Genomic DNA, 25531 nt, shown 5'->3' with positions numbered 1-25531 from the left:
GCGTGTTAATAGCGATTCAGACTTTGCATGCATTTCCCCAATGCGCTGAAACAAAAGGCGTTTCTTTTAAGAGTGTGAATGAGCTGTGGCATGCACATGTTCTTTTAAGAAAGGCCAAGGGTGCAGTTCTATTTTCTTAGCTCTGCTTTCATATTTATGCGTCTCATTTCCAGCTCATTGCTGATGCCTCCGTTGCGCTATCCATCAACACTTTTATCCTCCTTGTTCCTCAAAAAGAACATAAAATCCTTTTTTATGTGGTGGTAATATTATTGCAAATAAAAGCAAATACCAAAATCTTTATTAGTCTGCCAAAATAATAAACTATTTAATAAAAGCATGCTGTAAAAATAAGGTCATTTGCATCACTCAAATTTCTTGCAGGAAATACAGAGAATTATTGGTCAAAACGGATAAAATGACAACAAATATTCTTGCCATTGATGTAACACAAACTCGAAATGAGGGTTACAAATGTACAAAGCTTTGCATGTTTGCTGCCTTTAAGAGGTTTTAAGGCCGGCTGCCCATTGAAGGATGTGGAAAAAACAAAATGAGAGTGTTGTGCTTGGTGTTGCAATTCCCCAAGCGAGAGAAAGGAGAGGCTGCATTGGCTCCATTACATATCATTATTCCATGATATGAAACCATTTCCAAAGCTCAAATTGCCCTCACAGCTCCCTCAGTTACACACAATTTATTGTCCAAATACTTGCCATTTTTACCTCAAGTATTAATTGTATTTTGTTTGGATTTATGTCAAAGCTTTAGTGATATGCTGTATCCACAGTTTCCTTTCCTCTGTCTTTCCCCATGAAATGCATTTTGGGTAATATTTTAGGCTTTATTTATGAATTTTGGTTAAATGCTGAAATTTAGAGAAGAAATTGCTTATTACTGACTTAACAGTGCTTGAACTTTAAAGCTATTGCAGTGTAACTTGACCCTTTTATGGCATTTCACCTGGTTTCTTCTCCCTTTCCTGCTAAGCAGCAGTGTATCGATAATTTACAAAAGGAACAATTAAATTAAATAAGTCATAAGCAAATATAAGGCCAATGTGCTTCAAACATCAATTTCTTTTGCTAAAGCAGCCCATCCTTCCTGACCATTGGCTATGCTGGCTGGGGCTGAGATATCTGGAAGACACCATGTTGTGGAAGACCTAATTCATGAATTTGCGAAGGGCTGCGATTTTCCAATAAATTGCCGAATGTTTAGACTCTTAAATGGGTCTTAGTTGACAAATCTGAGGGTGTATAGAACTGGACAACCATGGACTGCAAGAGTATTCAACAACACAAGAGTTCTAAATAAACATGTAAGCCACATCCACTATATCAGTATCTACTATCTACAAGTACTTCTCAATCCACAACCCAGCCAATTTGGATGCCAATAAATATTGCTGCAGAAATTTCTGAGATCATGGTCTTTCCAATGAGTGGCTGGTTTATTAATTGTCCAGGTTTATTGTCTTACTTTAAATGTTGTGAGGATCCTATGCCCTTTTAAAATGTGGGGTTTTGGGGAGTGGGGAGCTATTGGGTTGTTGTTTTTGTTTTGATTATGTATTTTGTGGTTTTATATTTTGATTTTATTCTGTGAACCGCCCTGAGACCTCCAGGTATAGGGCAGTATATAAATTCAATAAATTATAATACAAATGCAACTTTCCAACCAGAGATATAAAAACTGACAGAATGTCATTTTCAGCCATGCGCATATGGTAAAAATGGCAGCGGTCTTGTGTCCTGTTGCAAGTTATAACCTAACAGTACATGTGGTCTCATGTTTATTTCTGGAGGGATAGGACATTTGTATCCAACAGCAATGTTAATAAGCTATAATTCTATTTGAATGGAACTTGACCATGCTTGACCATTTCAGGCTGCAGGTAGAAGTTTGTATGTTTCAGTGCTACTTCATAAAAAAAAAAAGCTCTGTACTAAACAAGTAACATGCCAGGGGGTAAGGCTATGCTTTCGACATCTGATACTGTGTGAGAGCGTGTTTATACAGGGACACATTCAAACACAGCAACCTCCCCTTGCAGCCGTAAGCGCCTCAGCCTAGGAAATGCTTTATCACAATTTTGCCTGCATGGATAACCTACCTGGCCCTTTCCCTGCAAACTGGTTTAAAGTAAAATCAGTTCCCTTTCCTTTACATTTAATGGAAATACTCTTACTATAGCTAAAAGGGTTTTTGTGTGAGAGAAACGCATTTCATGTTCTCCAGGCAAATTAGAATTTTGTCTTTCATTTGGGTTGTCTGTACAAGATGCTTTTAAGCAACCATCCCAGTGGTTTCAGGCCCTATCACCTAATAATTGACCATGACAGGAGTTATATATCCAGAGCCAGCGGGAAGAATGAATTGTATATGTCAGGCTCAATTACAAGGTGGAAGACCCAGCAACAAAAAAGACTGAACTGATTAAAGCTTGATGTTGACAAGAGAGCTGACATATCAGAGTTATTTCCCGAAGATGCACTCTTCAGAATTCCCTCCCCGATGCCTCAGCAGTCAATATCCTGACCACTTTGTCTTCCCTTGTTGTTGTCTATCCAGCTGGCATGCCATATATTGTTCTGCTCAATAATTCTTGGCAAAGAAGATGTTCTCTGTCTCCAAGACAAACCTATGCAAGAATGGCAAGAAAAGGATGCTAATGCTTTATTATGCTACAAAGAAGCCAAATAATTGGGCTGGGGAGGTGTGTTGCAACAGTTGCAAGACTTTTTAGATTAATAGAAATTAGAAAAACACATCCTGGCACATTTGAGAAGAATGGATTAATGGATGTGCTCATCATTTTATTGGCTAATCCTAGCGTGTATATTTAAGATGAAAGAATAGTCATGATTTTTCCATTCAAGTGATAAAATTGCTTTGTGAAAGCCACTTCCTGCATGTTAAAATCTCAATGAAAAATGATTGTTTTCTAAAATCTTTCTGGTAATTTGAGTCACATTAGCTTCCAATTCTTAACACATGAGGAACTGTTTGTCCACAAAATTTATGAGGTGTCTTGGGTCAGTAGCGTTCCTCTTGCAAATAGTTCATGGCATCCTTGTTTGAACCCATTGACTCAAGTGAGTTAAAGGGTTGTTATTTTATAATTTTATGCACCACTTTTCATGAAAAAAAGCTAAAGCAAAAGTTAGCTGGGTGAATTACCAGAAAGCATTTTCCTGTGCACAGAATGAGTTAGCGTCTTCCTTTCCAGCTATACCCTCTTTTGCAACACCAAAGCTAACTCAAAATATTCCTGCAATTCTCAGAAACAGCTCTTCAGAGCGCATAAAAAGGCTGCATTGGGGAGTGTGTGTAGTTTGCTTGGAAAACATGCGTAACCCTTCGGATCCCAGTCTATCATAGCAAACCTATAAGCGATCACATACCAATTCATTAGCAGGCAGAATTTAACTTCTTAGGGAAAAGAGCTCCATTTTGTAACACATAAGGCAGAGTCTGTGGCACATCGCTGCACTATGCTAGCTTGGTTTATTTTATACTAACTGGCTTCTCAGTGCTCATCATCCTGACCTGTACCTATAGGTGTTGGGATTCACAGGATGCTGTGTAAGTAAGTCTGCAGGCTTCAGTTTGCAACAGGCTGATGCAATGACTCAGCAGTAATGTGATTGGCTGTCACTGGTTTAAAAGAAAAGCCTGTTCAACAGTAATGGTGCTGGTGGTGTGGTGTAGAGGAGTGTGGAGTCTTCTTTTGCCTCTGCCTGAACCGCTTCTGTAGATAATTGTATATATATTTAGCTCACAATAATAAATACTGCACTAAAGAACCTGGGACTCTTGAGCATTCTGCTAAAAGCGCCACGAGGAATTCGCGACAATAGGCTCACATGCTCCCTTGTTCAGACCAGAGACATTGGATTCTTATCTCATTATACATGACTAAGCCATTTTTCACCTTCTCACCCCTTGCCTTTTCCTGTAAGACCTATTGCAGTCGTTAAGAGTCGTCAACAGGCTCATCTCAGCTATCTGCCAATCTCCCATTCCCACCACCCTTCTGAGTAATACCCCTCCCCACCTTCTCACTATATAGAAGGATCTGGCAACTTCTGTTTCAGTGTATCTGAAGAAGTGTGCATGCACACGAAAGCTCATACCAAGAACTAACTTAGTTGGTCTTTAAGGTGCTACTGGAAGGAATTTTTTTATTTTGACTATGGCAGACCAACACGGCTACCTATCTGTAACTGTACATCTGTTGCATTAAAATATTGTCAGAAAGGGCTGTCACCAGTGGAAGCAAAGGCTCAGAAAAAACTCAATATGGAGGCCAAATGGCCGAAGTATTGGGAAATTCTGGAGCAAGAGGGAGATAGACTAAAACTGCAGAGCTTTGAAAAATTAAAAAACAGAGTGTGAGACTGGCTCCATTATTATCAAATAATGGAGGCATATAATTTGTACAAAAAATTAGGCTTCCAGGTGGAAAGATCAAAATTGGAAACAGAATTGTTAGACCCCAAAGTCAAGAATTTGTCAAGAATGTATAACTTGCTGTTGAAATGGAATACTCAGGATGAAACGGTGAAATCTGCTATGATCAAATGGGCACAAGATGTTGGACATAACATTATGTTTGCTGACTGGGAACAGTTATGGACCACAGGTATGAAGTTTACGGCATGTAATGCCTTAAGAGAGAATCTAATGAAAATGATCTATAGGTGGTACATAACACCAGTCAAGCTTGCAAAAATCTACCATTTGCCTGACAACAAATGTTGGAAATGTAAGGAGACTGAAGGTACATTCTTTCACCCTTGGTGGACATGCCCAAGGATTAAGAACTTCTGGGAGATGATTTATAATGAAATGAAAAAGGTATTTAAATATACCTTCCTGAAGAAACCAGAGGCCTTTCTCCTGGGCATGGTTGGCCAATTGGTGCTAAAGAAGGATAGAACTTTTTTTATGTATGCTACAACAGCAGCAAGAATACTCATCGTAAAGCACTTGAAGACACAAGATTTACCCACCCGGGAAGAATGGCAGATGAAGCTGATGGACTACATGGAATTGGCGGAAATGACTGGCAGAATCCGAGACCAGGGAGAAGAGTTGGTGGAAGAAGATTGGAAAAAATTCAAAGTATATTTACAGAAATATTGTAAAATTAATGAATGTTAGAAGGATGCTGGAATGAAGTTACATGGTTTTAGCAGAAATGTTATAAAGAACTAAGTAAAAATAGATTGTTAATGGGCCAAAGTGTACAATTTAAGGTCAGATTGTGTTAAGATAAATTATAGAACAAAAATTGAGAAAGATGGAAAGGATTTGCTGAAATAGCTAATTGAACAAGAATACAAAAAAGGGAGGTGTTGGATGTGTTTTTTTTAATGTTTTTGCTATTCTTGTTGTTTTGTTGTATTGTTCTTTTTTTCGTTTTTTCTCTTTATTTTTGATGTATTGTGAACTTTTTATTGTTTTCTTCTTTTTTTCTGTAACTATTAAACTTTTAATAAATATCTTTAAATATATATATATATATATTGTCAGAAAGGCTTTGCCTATCCAGCACGCTCTGGCATTGCTTCGACAAAATGTTTCCAAGGTTATTTCTTCTAACCACTCCATTCTGTCACTTTCAGGTCATACCTGTCAGGGCAAAGAGTAAATCAAGTCTAAGTTGCATGTCTTCAGTTTCTTCTGTTCTATTAAGATACTGAAAAATGACGGGCAGATTACAGCTAAAAATAAATGTGAAAGGATGTATAAGAGAATGCAACCAAACTAGAAGACAGAAAATAACTTCTGTATTAGGTACTATTTTAGGCAATAATATTAATAGCAGAGCCTCTAAGGAAGGAAAACAACACTTTTTTGTTTTTAGTTTTGCTGAAACTAATGTTGCTAAGGAAGAATATGTTGCAAAAATACTGATCTGTCAAACCTGCATTACAAAGCCTTTATAAAATAACCACTTTTATGGACTTCCAAAGAGGATCACAAATAACTTGTTTACAATATTCTTTTTAGGCTTGTCCCACGCTGTTCTAATCATGTTAGCCCATCAGGTTTAAAATATTTGTCCTTGTTTGTAGACTATCATAAATAAAAATACTCGTGTAGTGCTTCTCCATTAAATCAAGTCAGAGACATTAATACATTTTCCCAAACAATTGTGTGGATGATTGCAGCTCAAATAACAACTCAGTTTGCATTTTTAAGTGTTTTTAAAACAAGTGTCACATTTTTACGGTGTTTCTGAGTGGGTGATTATTTCCCATCAGCAGGCTTTACTAAGCATTTTATGTCTGAAACTTCTACATATCCTCTGGACTTAGTGCTTTAATTAAGAGCATGCCTGCATTGCTTCTTTTCACAGCTATAATAGCAAAAAGTTACAATCCTTCCCTCTGGACAATCACGAGCTTTCATAGTATGCAATCTGATTTGGATCATCCACTTTATTTGGAAGATCCTAAGAATTATGGGAATAATCCTGATTATTATATGAATATTTGTATTTTTATAATAACTACCACCACTGTTATTTCCATTTCTTATCTGCTATGCTTTATACTAAAAAACAACAACAAAAAACCAGTCTTGATGTGACCTGCAGTATAAAATACAAACAGTATTATCTATATTTATATATGAATTAAGAACAGGAAACCAGCAATGTTTCAATCCAATTCAAAAAGCAATATCAACCCCCCCTGAAAAAAATACATATAGCATAAACAGGACAAGCCCAACCCAATCTAAATGCCCAGCAGAATGTAAGAATTGTAAGTATAAAATGTGTGTGGGGAAAGGAAAGCCCTTTGGTGCCAGGCATAATTATTATTATTATTATTATTATTATTATTATTATTATTATTATTATTATTATTATTTATTACTTATACCCCACCCATCTGGCCGGGCCTCCCCAGCCACTCTGGGCAGCTTCCAATAAAATATTAAAATACAGTAATGCATCGAACATTAAAAGCTTCCATCTGAATGACTGCAGGTTCCACACTCAGGCAACCAAATAGTAGCTCTTAAGAAGGCATTCTTCCACAGTGCCAGTCCTCTAATCTGCACATTTCTGTCACCCTGCATTTCTTATCCAGTGCCTCCGTCCCCCGGGCATCAAAGTTTGTGTTTCGGTTTTCTTCTTCCTGTCTGCACAACACATTGGTCCGTAGTAGTTTATCATGCTCAGAATTGGCCTTCAAATGTTGGGTTGTTCAGGTTGCACAGTTCTCCAAATACAGTGGTATCTCTACTTACGGACGCGATCCGTTCCAGGGTGCCGTTCGTACCCCGAAAAGTCCATAAGTAGAGTGCTGCTTCTGCGTGTGCATGTGCCGCAATAGAGCACTTCTGCGCATGCGCGAAGTGTGCAGAATGCTTCTGCACGTGCGGCGAAACCCGGAAGTATACACTTCTGGGTTTGCCGCGTTCGCAACCTGAAAATCCGCAACATGAACCTAACGCAACTAGAGGTATGACTGTACTTTAAAACGATCCAAAGGCTTGCAGCCAGATTTATTCTGATGTAAATCCATTCATTAAAAATCATTTTACTGGATTTACTCCCCAATAAAAATGGAGTGTCTTGCAGGCAATACAAACCATATTAGCATCACATGGAAGACATAGCAGCTGTATTTTGGATACTTTTGTATTTTGGTGGTGAAGGACATAGGAGGGAATTAAGTGTGATGTCACAAATTCACCAAAATGCATACAGGGCATCTTTCTCTGCAGCTCCTTTGGAGAAGAGGCATTTGGGGAGATCTCTCCTAGGCAAGCTAATTCCAGGCTATTCACCTCCTTTCACTTGGCTACAAAAACTATAGCAGGACGTATATGTCACACACCTACAATTACAATCAAAGCACACAGTTATCTATGGATTAGTCCAGGGGTCTGCAACCTTTAAGACAAAAAGAGCCACTTGGACCCGTTTCCGAAGGAAAAAAAACTGGGAGCCGCAAAACTTGTCATTATAAAAATAACTTTTTTGTCACTTTTTTATTATTTCTTTATTTGACCCCTCAGAATTACTCCTCCTCATAGAAATAAACATTAAATTAACAAGTTACCTTTTTGTGTGTGTGTGTGTGTGTGTGTTCTTCACTCCCCTTCAAAACAGTGACCAGCGTACATGCCCCCTTTCAATGCAGTGACCAGCGTACATGCCCCTTACAATGTAGTGGGCGGGCGGGAAGGTGACATCAGGACGGTGCGTGACTAACGCACGCACCACCCCCATACGATGTCACAGCCAGTACAGCGCCCGCCACAGTGGGGAGTGTTGGGGCGCACAATGCGCCTCCTCCCCTCGCTAGTATCTGCCCCGGAGCCGCGGCAAAGGTGTAAAAGAGCCACATGCGGCTCCAGAGCCACGGGTTGCAGACCCCTGGACTAGTCTAAACTGCAGGGGGTTTGAAATGACCCTTAGTGATCCTGTCCAACTCCATGATTCTAAGTACAGTACGGCTTCAAATCTAGCTCTCTTCCTCTGACAACCAGAAGTGCCTAAAACTTTTATACTTCTGTACACATTAGATACAGTGGTAACTCGGTTTTCTAACGTTTCCGTTGACAAACATTTCAGAACTTGAACATCGTAAACCTGGAAGTACATGCTTCTGTTTTTGAACACACCTCAGAAGTCGAACATGCCACGCGGCTTCCGCTGAGTGCAAGATCCTGAGGCCTAGCTGTCGGCTATTGAGTTTCAGTTTTTGAACGTTTCGGAACTTGAACGGTCTTCCGGAACAGATTACGTTCGAAAACTGAGGTACCACTGTACTTGTTTTCTCCCCTGCCTGGCAATTTCCTATTGCATAAAGTAGCAGGGAGCCTAACTAGAGCTAGAGCCATTAAAACTGTGCAATGAGTAATATAGCATTTATTTATTTATTTATTTATTTATTTATTTATATTAAAAGGGGGTTACGTAATGGGTGTTAGGTGCTTAATTAGTGTTTATGTTGAAAGACTGTGTATCAGACTTTTGAGAACATAATCAAGATCCATGTGTACTGAAATGTGTGGACCTACTTCTGAGCACCAGCAATAAGCATGTGAAGAGTTAACCTAGGTAAATGTCCTAAGTGTGTACAAGTCTTTAATCCTAGTCAAAGTGTTGATGAAGTCAGATGAACTCCTTTGCTAGGTGATGCCAGAGGATGGGGATTAACCACTAGTATTTCAAATGAACTGACCATTTGAATGCAAATGAATACCAGGTACCATGAGAAGGTACCAGGAAGATTTTATGTGCCTGAAACACCAAGATGGGCAGTAGAGCAAAAAGGATGCTGGTAATGCTGCTCTAAGGACAAGCTGGCGTGTTTTGGGGTGCTGCTGCTGTGTGCCCCTCCAATGAAGACTAAAGGCAGTATATGTGTGTAAAATAAAGCATATACCATTAAAGTAGTAGCCTCCATTGTGCCTACTTTCTCCAAAGGAACACAGACCCTGGGTAAAATTAAAGGGACCCCTGACCATTAGGTCTAGTCGTGGCCGACTCTGGGGTTGCAGCGCTCATCTCGCTTTATTGGCCGAGGGAGCCGGCGTACAGCTTCCGGGTCATGTAGCCAGCATGACTAAGCCGCTTTTGGCGAACCAGAGCAGCACACGGAAACGCCATTTACCTTCCCGCCATAGTGGTACCTATATATCTACTTGCACTTTGAAGTGCTTTCGAACTGCTAGGTTGGCTTGGAATTCCACCGGACTCTTGCTACTGCTTGGAATAGAGTAGGGCAGAGGGTGTGTGTTTGTGTGTGCTGTTGCCCCCCCCTCCACAAATGTTATTGAAAAGCATTGAAATTACCCTGTAATGTCCTCTTTATGGGGCCATTTCCTAAAAAAACCAAAACCCAACAACTTTGCCTGCCCAACCCCAAAAAATTTCCTGGCTACGCCCATGAGGCTTGCTCCCAACCTTTCTAACAGTATGTTTAGGTTTGGGCTATAAACCTCCAACACTTGCTCACCTAATGATTTACTAAAAGAAAAGAGGGGATTTTGGCGTTCAAGCCTGGCTGTAACGTAGACGTTCCCTTCATTTCATAATCTACACACTGACTGGCTCTGGCTGCTCCACGACAGAAATGCACCCGGCACATGCTCAGAGGCACTCTTTTTATTCCTTCCCACGCTCTGGGTCTGAAACCTGGCATGCAAATCCCAAAGCGGAGCGTGCCACAGTCTAAGGACTGCCGTGCGAGAACTGGCAAAAGCGCTTCTAAATCACGCAGCACCTAGGCAGCAATCGCACACGTGCGCTCAGCCTTGCCCTCACTACAAACCGCCTCAGTGCCAGCTCATAGCTGTCCGACGCTGTGCCTGAAATTTAGCCACCCCACTACCCGTCCGCTCATATGACGGCAGGGCTGGCTCTTGCCGTTTGTCGCCTGCGGACCGACTTCATGCTGACAAAGGGACGGAGGGAATGTCTCATCACGGCTGCGAAAGGGGATTGTTTTGTCAGGCAGCTCGGGGGACAGACCCAGGCGGGCGGGACTTCCCGGGGAAGGAAGGAAGCATCAGACAGCAGCAGCAGCAGCCGGGCAGCAACGTGGGTTGGAAGAGGCAGTGTGTGTGTTGGTGTGTTTGCGCCTAGTTGGTGGCTTGCACTCTTAACCCCGGGCGCTCTTCGCATGCACTTAAATCCAGCCCAGGGTGTTGTGCAACATGAAAGTAGTGGCTTTAATCAGGTAAAAAAGAAGTGTGTGTGTTTGTGTAAGGGCTGCCCCCACAATGGACTAATATTTGCACTGCAAGGTTTCTGCATAAGGGAGAAGTGCTGGAGCCCCATATAGCGCGGGGGTGGCTGGCGGAGTGAAGTAAGGGGGCAAGCAAAGATCAGCCTCCTCGGATCAGTTTTCCCTCCTGCCACCACCTTTCTGTTTGTAATCAGCAATTTCCTTTCTACCCCCTCTCAGTCCGTCTGACCTCACGCTTCCTGCTTTGCTTTGCTCTCTCCGGAGTCGACTGGCCGATTTAAAACCGTGCAGCATTTGCGGGTCATCTCTGCAGCATATGCGCCTTGAGGTTTTGTTTTTTGCTTCCCCTTTCAGCCCTGTGCATAGTGGGGGCAAGGACAGATTTTTCTATGCCTGTGTGGTTTAATATAGAAGGTGCTGAGATTTTCTTATAGCCATCTGTTTGATATTGCACAATGTCCTAAGAACAATAAGAAGAGCATGCAGGATCAGGTCATTTGGCCCCTCCAGTCCAGCTCACAGTGGCCACCCAGATGTCCACCTCATCCCTTGCTTCTCTGTGGATAGGGTTGGGAAGTCGTGGGTTAAGTTTCTGCTATGTCCTACAGCATATCTCTAAAGCACATTTGAAACACATTCTTTCCCTCAAAAAATCCTGGGCACTGTAGTTTACCACTCACAAGAGTTACTATTCCTAACAACCCTTAAAAAGTTAGTGTCCAGAATACTTTGAAGGAAATAACGTGTTTTGAATGTGTTTTAAGGGTATAGTTGTGAACAGAGCGTGGCAACATTTACAAAGGGAAAGAGATGGAGCTGGCCTTGGAAACGCTTATTTTTGCAGGGATTTGTTCTCAAACTTGAAGAAACTGAGCTATTTCTAAATGTTTTGGGTGTTTTGTGCCTTCCTGAAGCTTGAAAACCTCAGGGAATGTGCTTGCTCAGCTCACAAGTTTGTAGTGCTTTGCCCTCCTGCCAAGTTACCACAGACCTGGGGACCACTTATCACACACACACACACACACACACACACACTCATGTACATTTTCTCCCCGACTCATGTCCACCATACTGTCTGTACACCTTAATCACCAGCTTGAGGTAAATGGGCCTGCGGGTGACCGCCATTTCATTTATCTGTTAGTGAAGGTGGCTATCAACACTTTGCAGAATTTTGCACTTTGGCTGATTAGTGGTTTATCATCAATAAAGTGCACAAAAGTTCCTGCTCTAGCTGCTGTCCTGCAGTCTCATAGGATGCATATATGTCTGCTTCCTTCAATTTGAGAAGTAAGCTAAAGTGTTGGAAGTTTTGCATGTGTAAACACATTAAAAGGCCAAGGGGAGCAGTTGCCCATTGTCAGCTTACTCAGGCATTTGAAGGCCAGGAGTCCCAAGGAGGGCCTTGTTACATAGTTTGATTTGCTTGAAGGGGTTTCATGTACAAACCACCTGCGTTTCATATTAGGTAGTAATTTTCTTCTGCAACTTGACTCCTCCCTCTTGCGGAATTTCTCTGGGGGTACATTGATGCCATGTTTCATACAAATGAACAAACCCTTGAAATGGGACATAAAGACAGATTGACACCTTCAGTAAATAGTGGTGATTTAGGGCTTTTGTGGGAAAGTGGGTTTGTGTTCTGTATTTATTGATAAAGTGGGTTACTTGTGTGTAATTGAGAAGGTTTCCAGCAGGAAAATACAGTGGTACCTCGGGTTACATACGCTTCAGGTTACAGACTCCGCTAACCCAGAAGTAGTACCTCGGGTTAAGAACTTTGCTTCAGGACGAGAACAGAAACCGTGTTCCGGTGGCGTGGCGGCAACGGGAGACCCCATTAGCTAAAGTGGTGCTTCTGGTTAAGAACAGGTTCAGGTATTGAACGGACCTCCGGAACGAATTAAATTCTTAACCTGAGGTACCACTGTATCGGGATGTCAAAAATGAACCCTGCTGATTCTAACCCAAAGCCATCTCTGGCTGTGGGTGGCACAAACAGATATACCAGAGTAGCATGCTGGTAATGCTCTGACCAGGGACTGGGTAGTAGTGGTTAATATGGTTGACTGAAGGAAGCCATCTTAGCAGCAACATGTAGCCCAGCTCAGGTACCCAGGGAGATGGTAGAACAAAATCTGTGACTTTTAAAAAATATATACATTATTTCTGCAGTATATGCACTTAGATCAGGGGTAGTCAACCTTTTTATACCTACCGCCCACTAATGCATCTTTCTTGATGGTAAAATTTCCTTACCTCCCTCCAGTGCTCGATGGAAGCTTGTGCCATAGAACCCCCTACCGGCCCACATAGAATCCTGAAATGCCCACTAGTGGGCGTTAGGGACCAGGTTGACAACCCCTGACTTAGACAGTAAATCTACAATCCTGTGAACTGCTGTTTGTGTTAATAACCTGCTCTTGAATTCAGTGGGACCAATCCTATACTTCCTTGCTTAGGTGTAAATCCATTCAACTCAATGGGACATACTTCTGAATAGACATGTACAGGACTGTGCTTTAAGTATATTTGTATAGTTTTCTTTTTTGGGGTTTGCACTTTAGATGTACTTACTTTTCTTTAAAGAGCACAGCCATATTAATACTGTGAGAAGTAATAGCAAATGGAGCATCTTTTCTTAAAGCCAGGGAAATTACCTGTAAAGAATCAAGCATTTGTGCATCACAAGTACTTTGGTATTTAGTAGCTTTCATTCCATCTAATGTCCTTAGCAGCTAAATTGTCTCTGATGGCAGCCTTGCACCCACACAACGTTGTTTTGCATTTGAGATTCACCCTATGTGAAGTCACTGAAAATGGGGGTTTAAGTGCTTTTAAAGCTTGTTGCTTTGCTTGCAGTAAATTATCTTATGCTCAAGGTTTGTTTTTAATAACTTCACTCAAGCAGAATGGCACAACGCTGGCTCATTTTTGTATAAAGCTCAAGTCTGCAAAATCTGAGACATTTTATTCTTCATACCAATCTTACTCTTTTTTATGCACATTTTTCACACTAGCAATTACAGACCCAATTGGGCATTGAGTCAGAGAAATGTAAAATGCATATTTGTGCACAGAGGCAAGCTTGTGACCTGGCTACAGAGTATATATTTTTTTAAAGGATCTATATAGGTTTAGCCCAGATAATTATCATTATAAACCCAAGAGTCCCTATGTTGAAAACTGGTTGGGATCCAAAGTTCTGTGATGCTCTTCTGTGCAATTGGAACTTTGATCTTCCCATTTATTCTGTGTGGAAATCATTGGGCACAGGGAGCCTTGTGTGAAGTTAAAGAAATAAGGCCTCCCCTACATGTGTAGAACACTACCTGGATATCAAGTGTGTATTCAGCAAGTGATAGGTTGGAGTGCAAATACTTAAAATCCAAATTATATACGTGCTACTTTTAACTTTCTTAAGGATTTCTGAAAAGTGGTCTTTTTTAAAAACAACAACAACCCAGTAGACATTTTCTCATTTGTATATGTTATCATTTTGAAATGACTGTTGAAATCATTACAGAGCTGTTTTTATACAACTGATTCTTTTTATTCCAGTGGTGGGAAAGACAGCTGTTACAATATGATGCACTGTGTTGCTGCTGGACACCAGATTGTTGCCTTAGCCAATCTTAGACCTGCTGAAAACAAAGGTGAGAATTTCACATTCCCTCAAACTCTGCCACCCTACTCACTGTGCTGGAGGATTAGTGTTGAATCTCTACCGGTAGATCTCTGAGTGATTTGCACTAGATCAGCAATGATTTCTGACTCCCAGATGTTTAATAATAGCAGCAAATAATGATTTTGCTGCTGACCTAAATTATTCTGAGCTTGGCATGCTCAGGAGTTGCATTTTTTGTGTGGAAGGACTATCAGCTCTGTTCAGTTCTGATACACAAAATGAATTTCTGGGCTCACAATTCTCTAATTCTAAAGCCTTCTTCAAGCATTCTTCAAAGTTATAATCCACAAAAAAGGGAGTGGGGATGAGGGGCCTAGCTCTGTCCCTTGTTGCCATTCTGGGTTGTCTTCCATGAGTTGGAGGCTGGGAGTATCTCTTGACTTCTTTTAAGACAGGTTTGCTGTAGTCTTATTTTATTCTATTACTGGATAATGGGTTATTTTATGGAGTTGTCATTTGAAGCTTTTTAGGGCTTTGGCTTTTTAAAGAATTGCATGGATTAGACCTAACAACACAAAGTAGAAGCTGATTGCTCTGTGTATGCATATAGATTTGATGTACTTTACTGTACTTTACTATTTATGTCGCAACATTTATCTACCATTTGACGGTAATAAAACATCAAAAGTGATTTATAACATCTCAAAGCTGCTATGTGAGAGATACAGATGATTGTTTACAAAGCCAGTTTTGTTTTGTGTTGTTATTACATGGTTGTTTCTGCCCCTGTGACATTATCACTTTTATTTCCTGTTGGGAGAGTGATGGAACTACGTAAGTAGCAACCCACAAAACATAAAACTGCTGTTCCCATTGTGACTTGGGGGGCAAAACACTTGTTGGAAAGTTGCACAAAGCTGGAGAATAAAGTAATTCCCATCCATGTACAAAAGTGGTCAGGTTGATTCATCCATAACTTCATCTGTACGAAACATTTAAAGCATTATTATAATGTTTTAAACAGTCATGGCTCCCCCCCAAAGAATTCTGGGAACTGTAGTTTTTTTCTAGTGTGATGAGAATTTTAGTTCTGTGAGGGAAACAGGGGTCTCCTAACAGCTCTCAGCACCCTTTACAAACTACAGTTCCCAGGATTCTTTGGGGCAAGACTTGACTGATTGAAATAGTATGATACTGCTTTAATTGTATAGTGCAGATGGGTTCTATTTGAAACAAAACTGGGGGCAGGCTCTTCTTCCTTATTAGTACATATTGTAAATATTAGCTAATACAGCTTTACTTTTGTCTGTCTTCCAGAAGGGACTGATGAGCTGGACAGCTACATGTATCAAACGGTGGGGCACCATGCTATAGAGTTATATGCAGAAGCCATGGGCTTGCCACTTTATCGCCGCACTATTAAGGGCACCAGTGTGGAAACTGGCAAAGTATATACCAGATGTGAAGGTGATGAGGTTGAAGATCTTTATAAACTTCTGAAACATGTTAAGGTAGGTTGTGTGAGAATTCTTCTTCTTAAAGCTAAAAATAATAAAAAAAAATGTTCAATATAGTTAGACTGTAGGCCCGAGGCCTGTAGTCACCATTCCTGTATTCCTCTCTATATATTTTGCTCTACATGCTGTTTCCTATAGAGAATAAACTTAGATGAAATGGGTCTTAATTTATAGCTTATTCTGCACTTTATTGTTGCTTCCTGACTTCAGGCTAAAGACCCCATTATAGTAGTAAAACTGATTTATGCTAAGAAGTACAAAAGAGAAACATAAGAAGAATTGTATGCTCCTTGTGATTCAATGTCTTCCAGGTTTTACACTGCTGATATATTATGTTTTGTTGCTTCCAGTTTCTTAGGTTTCGTATCTTTTGTTTCTGTGCTCAACTGTAGGGAACACGTCTTCTCCGGGAATAAGCCAATGAATTTTAAAGCAAAATCAAAGAGGAAGGAATTTATTATTTATATTGTGTTCCTTACTCGGAGCCTTACATAGTACTTTTTCAACTGCAGTTTTGTTATTGGTGATATTCTGAATTATTAGTGGCATTTTCACCTAGGTTTTTTTTAAGTAGCAAGTGTAAATAGAATATATTGGCCTTGTTTGAATGTTACGATAAGGTAAAGGTAAAGGGTCCTTTGACCATTAGGTCCAGTCGTGACCGACTCTGGGGTTGCGGCGCTCATCTCGCTTTATTGGCCGAGGGAGCCGGCGTACAGCTTCTGGGTCATTTGGCCAGCATGACTAAGCCGCTTTTGGCGAACCAGAGCAGCGCACGGAAACGCCATTTACCTTCCCGCCGGAGCGGTACCTATATATCTACTTGTACTTTGACGTGCTTTCAAACTGCTAGGTTGGCAGGAGCAGGGACCAAACAACGGGTGCTCACCCCGTCATGGGGATTCGAACCACCGACCTTCTGATCGGCAAGTCCTAGGCTCTGTGGTTTAATCCACAGAGCCACCTGCGTCCCTCGAATGTTACGATAGCCATGGTCTATTGTTACAGGAGTGAGCAACATCAAACTTTGGGCCCATGCACTCCCTACTCCGGTGCCATGAAAAGGAACTAGGAAGCTGTTGCTTCCATTCTAGACTCTACTAGCTGAAATGAAATGCTAATGCAGGGATGAGGAACACGTAACCCAGCTCCTACCATCCCCAACCATTATGGCCAGTGGCAATGGACAATGGGAACTGTAGTCACACAACATCTGGAAAGCCACAGGTTCCCACACCTTTGTTTTAATGCCCAAACGGTGGTTAGCCTTAAGTTACTATGGTTGGTTGGGGCAAGTTAGCCTCCTGTCAGTCTTTATAAAACTCGGCAAGTTTTTATAAAACTGGCTTTTTTCAACTAACCAGCAAAGCTCCTAGAAAAATGGGGTTTCCTACTAACCTAATGGAGAGAGCATGTCTCTGAGCAGATAACTTGGCACCTTCCAATCTCTGCATGGGGAAGCTATGCTGACATGTGAAACAAAAATAAAATTATAGTTTTGTTTTTAGCTCTACTGTGATTTGAGTTAAGATAATTACACTGTGATCTGGATAAAAGGGGTTTATTTTAGAAGGTCCTGTTGTGTTATGTTTGTAGTGCTATGTTGTGATTTTTCTGTGGTGCTGGATCTGAAGGCAGCCCTGTTTAGGGAAGTTTTTAATGACTGATGTTTTAATGTATTTTTAATCTTTTGTTGGAAGCCTCCCAGAGTGGTTGGGGAAGCCCAGCCAGATGGGCAGGTAGAAACAATAATATGTGATATGTCCCACAGAGGAACTTACGGTCTTCAAATAAAAACATCCTGAAGGTCCCAGGCCACAGAGAGGTTAGGCTGGCCTCAACTAGAGCCAGGGCTTTCTCGGCTGCGGCTCCAATCTGGTGGAACGCTCTGTCACAAGAGACTAGGGCCCTGCGGGACTTGACATCTTTCCGCAGGGCCTGCAAGACAGAGCTGTTCCACCAGGCCTTTGGTCAGGGCGCAGCCTGACTCCCTCCTTTGGCAATCTGCACAGAATTTTTGCTTAATGGTTGCCATCAATTTGATTTTAATTAATTTTTATAATGAAATGTTTTTAGAATGTTGCATTATTTTATTGTTGTTAGCCGCCCTGAGCCCGGCTTCAGCTGGGGAGGGCGGGATATAAATAAAATTTATTATTATTATTATTATTATTATTATTATTATTATTATTATTAGTGGTGTAAAGTTCTGCCTCCTGAGACTTTTGAGGCCACAGTCATTACTGCACTGGTGGTGGTACAGCAGAGGATGAATTCCAAACAGGATGCTGCTTGTTGTTGCTCTGTAAGATAAATTCTACTACTTTGTAGAAAATCTTCTATTGGTCAGAATAATAGCAATCCTTGTGTTTCTAAACTTGGATTTCCTTTGCAGGACAATAGCTTGTTTGAGCTCCACTCAGCTAAGAAAAATCAGTGATGGGTCTCAGCAGAATATTTTTAGTGTGCCCACAGGTTCAAGGAAATACAGTGTATTATAAGGATTTCTGCTTGCACAATGGGACTTTCCTCTCCCTCCTATGCATGCCCTGTGTCTTCCCTGAATCTTCTCCAGAGGGTTGGGGGAATCCCTAGAAGAACAGACTTTCTAAGGGGAAGTGTGGGGAATAGAGGGGGAAAACATTCTGTAGTGCAGGCTGGAATCCTTGCACTGATGGAATGTTCCCTTAGCCCTAGGTTGGATTCCACAGATCCTAGTTGAACTGTAAAATAATTGGTTCCAATAGGGGCCTGAAAAAGAAATTTGAATTGCTTCTTAGTGTGAAAGGGAGAAGCTTGCAGTGGTTCTGAGGAAGTGGCTTTCAAACTGCTTTTGGTAGCCCTGGACTTTATTGGGGTTCTTCAGTAAGGAGATCAGTAAGAAGACTGCTTGGCCATCAGTACCAGTCTTCCTCTGCAATGTGCATGTGTAGGACAGGGTTGTATGTATCCTTGGGTGAACTTTCAGGTCGCTTGGGAGCAAAGGTGAGGTCTAGTAGGCCTGTACAATGTTCCATCTGAATCAACAGAAGTTTCATGGCAGAATATCAGTGGGGAAAGGGTTCATTGAATAAGCAAGTTTTAAAAATTACTCTCCTTAGAGTAGGACATAAATTTCAAACTCTTCTCCAGGAGGATCAAGCTCTGTGTGACCAGTAACTCAGAAATCTTTGCAGTAATACAATAGACTAGTGGTTCCCAAACATTTTAACTCCATGGACCACTTGAAAATTGCTGAGAATCGTGGAGGACCACCTAACAAAAATTTCTGCCCATTGTAGCAGTTCTACTGTGCAGTGCTAGATGCAATTTTTAATTGTCTTTTTATTGCTTCTTTCATTTCTTATATTTTGTATTTTATTGTATGGTAGGATCGCAACTTGTGTGCATTTGACACATTCAATCACAGTGCTATGTGCCAGGTGGCCTGGTAGCTGATATCACACAGATTAAAGCCATACAAGGCAGACAGCTTAAAAGCTCTTTCTGTGGCAGGCTGGGCTACAGGAGACTCTCTCATGGTCTCTGGAGGCCTTCATGAGATCTCAGAAGGTAAGATTGATAGTGCAGGAGCAGTTCCAGGGGGTTGTTTTGACTATACAGTCATACCTCGGGTTACAGACGCTTCAGGTTGCGCGATTTTGGGTTGCGCACTTCACCAAACCCGGAAGTACTGGAACTGGTTACTTCCAGGTTTCGGCGCTTGCACATGTGCAGAAGCACTAAATCACGCTTTGTGCATGTGCAGAAGCACCGAATAGTGACCCATGTGTGCACACACGCTGCACTGTGGGTTGTGAACGCTGTGGTTTGTGGACGTGCTTCCTGCACGGATCATGTTCGCAACCCGAGCATCCACTGTATGTGATTTTGGCTGTACATGCCAGAATGCAATGACAGGAGTGAACCAGTGGTAAAATCACACTGAGCAAGTTGGGGTAGCAAAAACAGGATCAGCACAGGAATGTCAGGCCTAATAAGCAAAGCAATTCATCTCTGGCAGGTCTTGCCCCAATGAAGCAGTTGCTGAAACCAAAGGTCCCTACCTCCCCACAGCTGCCTTAGTCCCTGCCTCTCTAGGGTTTTCCCCAAGCAATCTGAGCCTCACCTTCCTGAAGATAACTTCCCCTTTGCCCTGCTCATACCTTTCCTGGTTCTGGGAGACCAGGTGGGAGGGGAAATTGTCGCAGCAGGAGGGAGGGGGAGACACCTGTGCCTTTTCACCAGCCAAACTCATTTCTGCCTCTTGGCCTTCCTCCTCTCCTTCAACTTCTGCCTCTGGTTCTTCTCTCAGCCACAGACTCCCCCCTCCCTAAGCCCTGTTACCTCTCTAGCTTCCAACACCTCCTCTCAGTCTTCTCCCTCTGACCACTCATCATCGTCCCACCACCAATTCCCTGGCTCTGACCTAGAATCATAGAATCATAGAGTTGGAAGAGACCAAAAGGGCCATCGAGTCCAACCCCCTGCCAAGCAGGAAACACCATCAGAGCACTCCTGACATATGGTTGTCAAGCCTCTGCTTAAAGACCTCCAAAGAAGGAGACTCCACCACACTCCTTGGCAGCAAATTCCACTGTCGAACAGCTCTTACTGTCAGGAAGTTCTTCCTAATGTTTAGGTGGAATCTTCTTTCTTGTAGTTTGGGTCCATTGCTCCGTGTCCGCTTCTCTGGAGCAGCAGAAAACAACCTTTCTCCCTCCTCTATGTGACATCCTTTTATATATTTGAACATGGCTATCATATCACCCCTTAACCTCCTCCCTTGGGGGGACCTTCTTCCCTTGGGGGTTTCCCAGCTGGTTCCTCCCACCGTTCCTCTGTGTCCAATCACACCATGACACATAGCCCCCCCCCACAAGACACGATTATACTAATTTAGAATTTTAATGCCATAGTATTCAAATTATAATACAATATAAGCTGCAATAGAAATACGGTTAAAATTCAGTATGGTTATTTAATGTGATGCATGTACCGTCTCTGATCTTCAACCACAAATCCACAGATACACAATGAAGCACCTGACTGAAGCTCATAGACTTCAGTATGAGAACCCCTGACATCGACTTAACATGACAAGGTCCATCAGTGTTATTTTTAAGAGTTAGGACTTGAGCGTCTGCCATAGTGCATCTCTACCTCCTTTTTCTTCTCCCTTGTGGCCAGAAAGAGTCTTCTGGCTAGTCTAACTTTCCACTTAGTGTTGGTGTACAAATCAGGAATCCTGGTTTAAAAACAGACGTTGATTGATAAACCAGTCAGACTCAAACCTGGCATGTTTAGCCATTGTTTGATTTAAGCCAGGCTCTCTGCTTTGTCTTCTTCTTTGGTGATCACTCTTAGCTGAGTAAGATTGTCTTCATGAACATGGTCTTAACAGTGAGTCCGTAAGTCAATTCTGGATCCACACATCCTTCCACAGTGGGGACATAAGTTTCTGGGCAGGAGTTGATCATGGTGAGGGTTTGCCAAGCGTGCCTTCCTCTTAGCACACTTTTCCTTTTGTCCTGAGTTTGAGCATCGTCAACATCCATTACACCTTTGGTAAAGGCTGTTCTCCAATTGGAGCGCTTGCAGGCCAGTGTTTCCCAGTTGTCTGTATACTACAATTTTTAAGATTTGCCTCTTGAGTCTTTAAGCCTCCTTTGTTGACCACCAGCATTACGCTTACCATTTTAAAGTTCAGAATAGAGTAGTTGCTTTGGAAGATAATCAGTCATCTGAACAACATGACCAGTCCAACGAAGTTGATGTTGAAGAATCATTGCTTCGACACTGCTGATCTCTGCTTCTTCTAGTACACTGGCATTAGTTCGCCTGTCTTCCCAAGTGATGCGTACAAATTTTTGGAGACATGGTTGATGGAATCTTTCAAGGAGTTGGAGATGGTGTTTATAAGTGGTCCCTGTTTTACATGCGTACAGTAATGTTGATAGTGCAATGGCTTTGTAGACAAGCATTTTGGTTTCCCTGCAAATGTCCCGGTCCCGCACTTCAGTTGGGAAAAAGCTGCACTTGCAGAGCTCAGGCGATGCTGGATTCTGGCATCAATGTCAGCTACTTGTGGAAAGATAACAGCCCAGGTAGGAGAAGTGATTGACACTTTCCAATGTTACACCATTGAGTTGGATTTGTGGCACTGCAGAGGGGTTGTTTTGTGCTTGTTGGTGCAGCACTTTGGTTTTTTGGATGCTGAGCAATAGGCCAGGCTTTTCATAAGCTTCTGCAAAGATATTTAGGATGGTTTTGAGGTCATCCTCTGAGTGTGCACACACTATGTTGTCATCAGCAAACTGAAGCTCTATGATGGAAGTTGCAGAGAACCTTAGCAAAGGTAAGGTTCTCTGCTTTGTATTTAAGGCTGAGTCAAGTGTTTTTGAATGAGAAGGTTAAAACAGGAATGGGATGAGGAAGCACATGAGTCTAACACATCTCTTGCCCTTGTGGATGCCTCTGTACGTAGTGCTCAAGGATTAGAGCTGCGCGGAAGCACAGCTAATATTTCATTGCCTGACCAGTTTGGCTCTCGTTGGCAAGATTCTGCTTCTACTGGTGGAAAACTTTTATATCTCTCTTTTTTTTGTTTACTCTGCTTGTTTGTGTTGAGGCACCTGTCTCTCTGCAGTGCTAGTGTAGCACCACAATTGTGGAAATACACAGCAACCATAGTTCTTGGTATACTCATTTTAACTTCCTCAATGCACAGCACATCTTAGGATCAAGTTGTAAGAAGTGTAAAAGAGAACGTGTTATTGATAGATTTAATTAAATGATTAGTGACAGGACAAAGTTTCTTTTTCATTTTTCTCCAGACAGCATGGACTGAATACTTTGCTATTATCTTGAGAATAACAGTCAGTTATGACATAAATTAATGCTAATGTTATATCTTGACAACTTCTGCTTTGGAAGTTTGTGCAAGATATTTATAACTATGGTTGAAAGAGATGTTATCAAGTTGTCTTGGACTAAATAAGTGAGGTTGCTGGTTTTTTTTTGCTCTGAACAGATATTAATTTCACTTCAAGAAAATTTCAAGATATAAATATATGGAATCAATTGCATTAATGATAGACATTCCATAACTGTGCTTTTACAGCTGAATTCATTTAAAACAGTTCTAAAATTGTACTTGAAATCTTGCATATGTCAATAAATAATTGGGTAATTTATAGGAAAAAAAGAATGTAGGAGTTATTCATGTTAGGTTTTTTATTCACATGGGGAAAGGATGAAGCCCCTGATCCAGTTCTTGCTGTGGATAACTATTTGCATGCGCTAATTGGCGTCAGGGGATGAGGATATATGCACCCCAGTGTACCTCAGAAGATACCTATGTGTTAATCTCCCATTTCTGGTTTGGGGCATGGGTATTTTTGTTAGCTGTAATACATTTTTGAGTCTTTATCACAAAAGGGCAATGTAATATACTGGAATCAAATTAAATCTTTTGAAGGCATACACAAGGACACACTGAATGTTGTTTAACCTCCCTGAGAGACAATCCCTCTTTAATTTTGGTGATTGTACATCTATATTCTGTTTATTTTGTTGAAATAGTAATAATTTTTAAAGAATTATTAAAAGAAAAGAGGGATGTAAAGTTTTTAGAAGTAGCATTATTTTGACATCCCTTTGAAAACAAAATCAGTTACTGAAGTAGGGCTCTTTCGGACATCATCCTTATGGCTGGCTAAACCATGGCTTAGCTGGCAAGGAATGAAAGTGTACTGGTTCTGGTTAGCTTAAACTATAGTCTCCTGTTACGGAGTTGCTCAGGGTTTGAAACTGTAATTGATACATCGGGCTAATGCTTTTTCCAGTAGCCAAACATCTATAATATTAGAAAAAATGGTTTATTTCCATGAAATAATGCTTTGATATAATGCAGACTAGTTCTTTTTTGAGTTGTACAGCACTTACTGAACTGTACATAGTAATTGGAGCTAGTGAAGAGAATATGTTTTAATGGGTGTGCTTCTGAATAAGACATCTTACAATTTGAATATTTTGTGTACTGGAAAATATTCTCCCAAAGTACTGCTATTTATTTAAAATGCCTTCCAGTAAAACTGCCAGGTTAGCATACAGTCCGAATTGGGGCAGTCATTGTAGTGCCCTCCATATGTTGGATTATAGCGCCCATCATCTCTGACCATTTGCCATGCTGGCTGGGGCCGATGGGAGCTGGGAGTCCAGCAATATCTGGAGAGCATCATGTTGGCAGTCCTTGGGGTAAATCAACAGTTAAGAGTAGAAGCTCTAAAAAGGCAACCAGTAAAAACCAGTAAATCCACCCAAACACCACTGAAACCTGTTATAAAACATGCAGGGGAAATCTTTTAAATGTCTTTGCCCTTTCCTGAATAGATACAGGCAAGAACATTTGACAGCCAGTAGATTCTCTGGGGAGGGCACCATGATTGAAAAGGTCCACTGACTGCCAATTACCGTAGTTTGTAGGCCTAATTCAAAATGCTGGTTTTGACTTACAAAGCCTTAAACAGCCCAAGACCACAATACCACAAGGACTGCCTTGTTCTCGTTTTGCATTGTGATATGTGGTATACAAATTTTACACACAAACGCACACATATTGGCATCACCATGGTGTGCGTAAATATTGGTCCTGGACATAGTATAGGGCAGGGATGGCCTTTTGGACGTTCTTGGACTCCAACTCCTATCAGCTTCTGTCTGTGGCAAAAGCTTATGTGAGTTTAAAAGAATATGCATTTTTGTGATTTCTGTGTTTTCAATGTTTTTCTTCCCCTCTTGCAAATATGCATCATTATAATTGTCAGTACTGTATTAATAGGTAAGCAATTTGCTTCTGGGTGCTGCTATGTAAGATAAGGTTAATTGTTAGCGTTACCAAGATACCCATTATGATCTGTTGGTATTGCTGGTTCTCTTCAGGCATCCCATACAAGTGATGGAGAATAGAGGGAACAAGTGTGTTAGCTCTATGTCACCTGCCTCTGTTTCCTTTTCCGTCACTTTCCCACCCAGAGTTCTAAAATACAGTGGTACCTCAGGTTACATACGCTTCAGGTTACATACGCTTCAGGTTACAGACTCCGCTAGCCCAGAAATAGTGCTTCAGGTTAAGAACTTTGCTTCTGGATGAGAACAGAAATCGTGCTTCAGTGGTGCAGCGGCAGCAGGAGGCCCCATTAGCTAAAGTGTGCTTCAGGTTAAGAACAGTTTCAGGTTAAGAACAGACCTCCGGAATGAATTAAGTACTCAGTCCGAGGTACCACTGTATACTGGTTGCCTCCACAAATGCAAAACGCCCCCCCCCCACCCATGGCAAACAGTGTCCTTCCACAAGTTGGAAGGTGGTGGCACTAAGTGTTTATTTCCCCCTAAATGGAACACCTGAAGAGTGTTTTTCTTCTTATCTGACTGATGAATAATGACACGGTCACATAATTTTGTTCTGCTTCTTAAATTAAGCAAGAATGGGGACTTCCATTTTGCACCAGCCCGGATAGTGAATCTTTTAAAGCAGTGCCTTCTGTCATTCACCCCAAGGGCTTAAAACAGGTCCAGGCTTTCTAAATAATTATTTAAGTTCAGCTTGTGCTGTGAACTATAGGGAGTCATACATGTGGAATTCCCAAATGCATGTCTGGCAGGGGGCGGAGGAGAACGAA

At 41.4% G+C, this 25531-nt stretch overlaps 1 protein-coding gene across 5 annotated transcripts in view; it reads left to right on the top strand.

The window, feature by feature from the left end:
- The first annotated feature begins 10532 nt into the window (after window positions 1-10532).
- DPH6 (diphthamine biosynthesis 6) overlaps window positions 10533-25531 on the top strand; it is a 239730-nt gene continuing 224731 nt past the window's right edge. For all 5 annotated transcript variants that reach the window (XM_081208459.1, XM_081208461.1, XM_081208458.1 and 2 more), the window contains exons 1-3: window positions 10533-10715; window positions 14286-14380; window positions 15670-15863. In XM_081208459.1, coding sequence (XP_081064585.1) covers window positions 10693-10715; window positions 14286-14380; window positions 15670-15863 — 312 coding nt within the window. In that variant the 5' untranslated portion in view covers window positions 10533-10692. The remainder of the gene's footprint in view (window positions 10716-14285; window positions 14381-15669; window positions 15864-25531) is intronic.

This window comes from Podarcis bocagei (genome assembly GCF_964188305.1).
Source record: "Podarcis bocagei genome assembly, chromosome: 1".
In the NCBI taxonomy this organism is placed as follows: Eukaryota; Metazoa; Chordata; class Lepidosauria; order Squamata; family Lacertidae; genus Podarcis; species Podarcis bocagei.
Note: the sequence above shows the minus strand (reverse complement) of the source record. Positions and strands in the feature narration are given on the sequence as shown.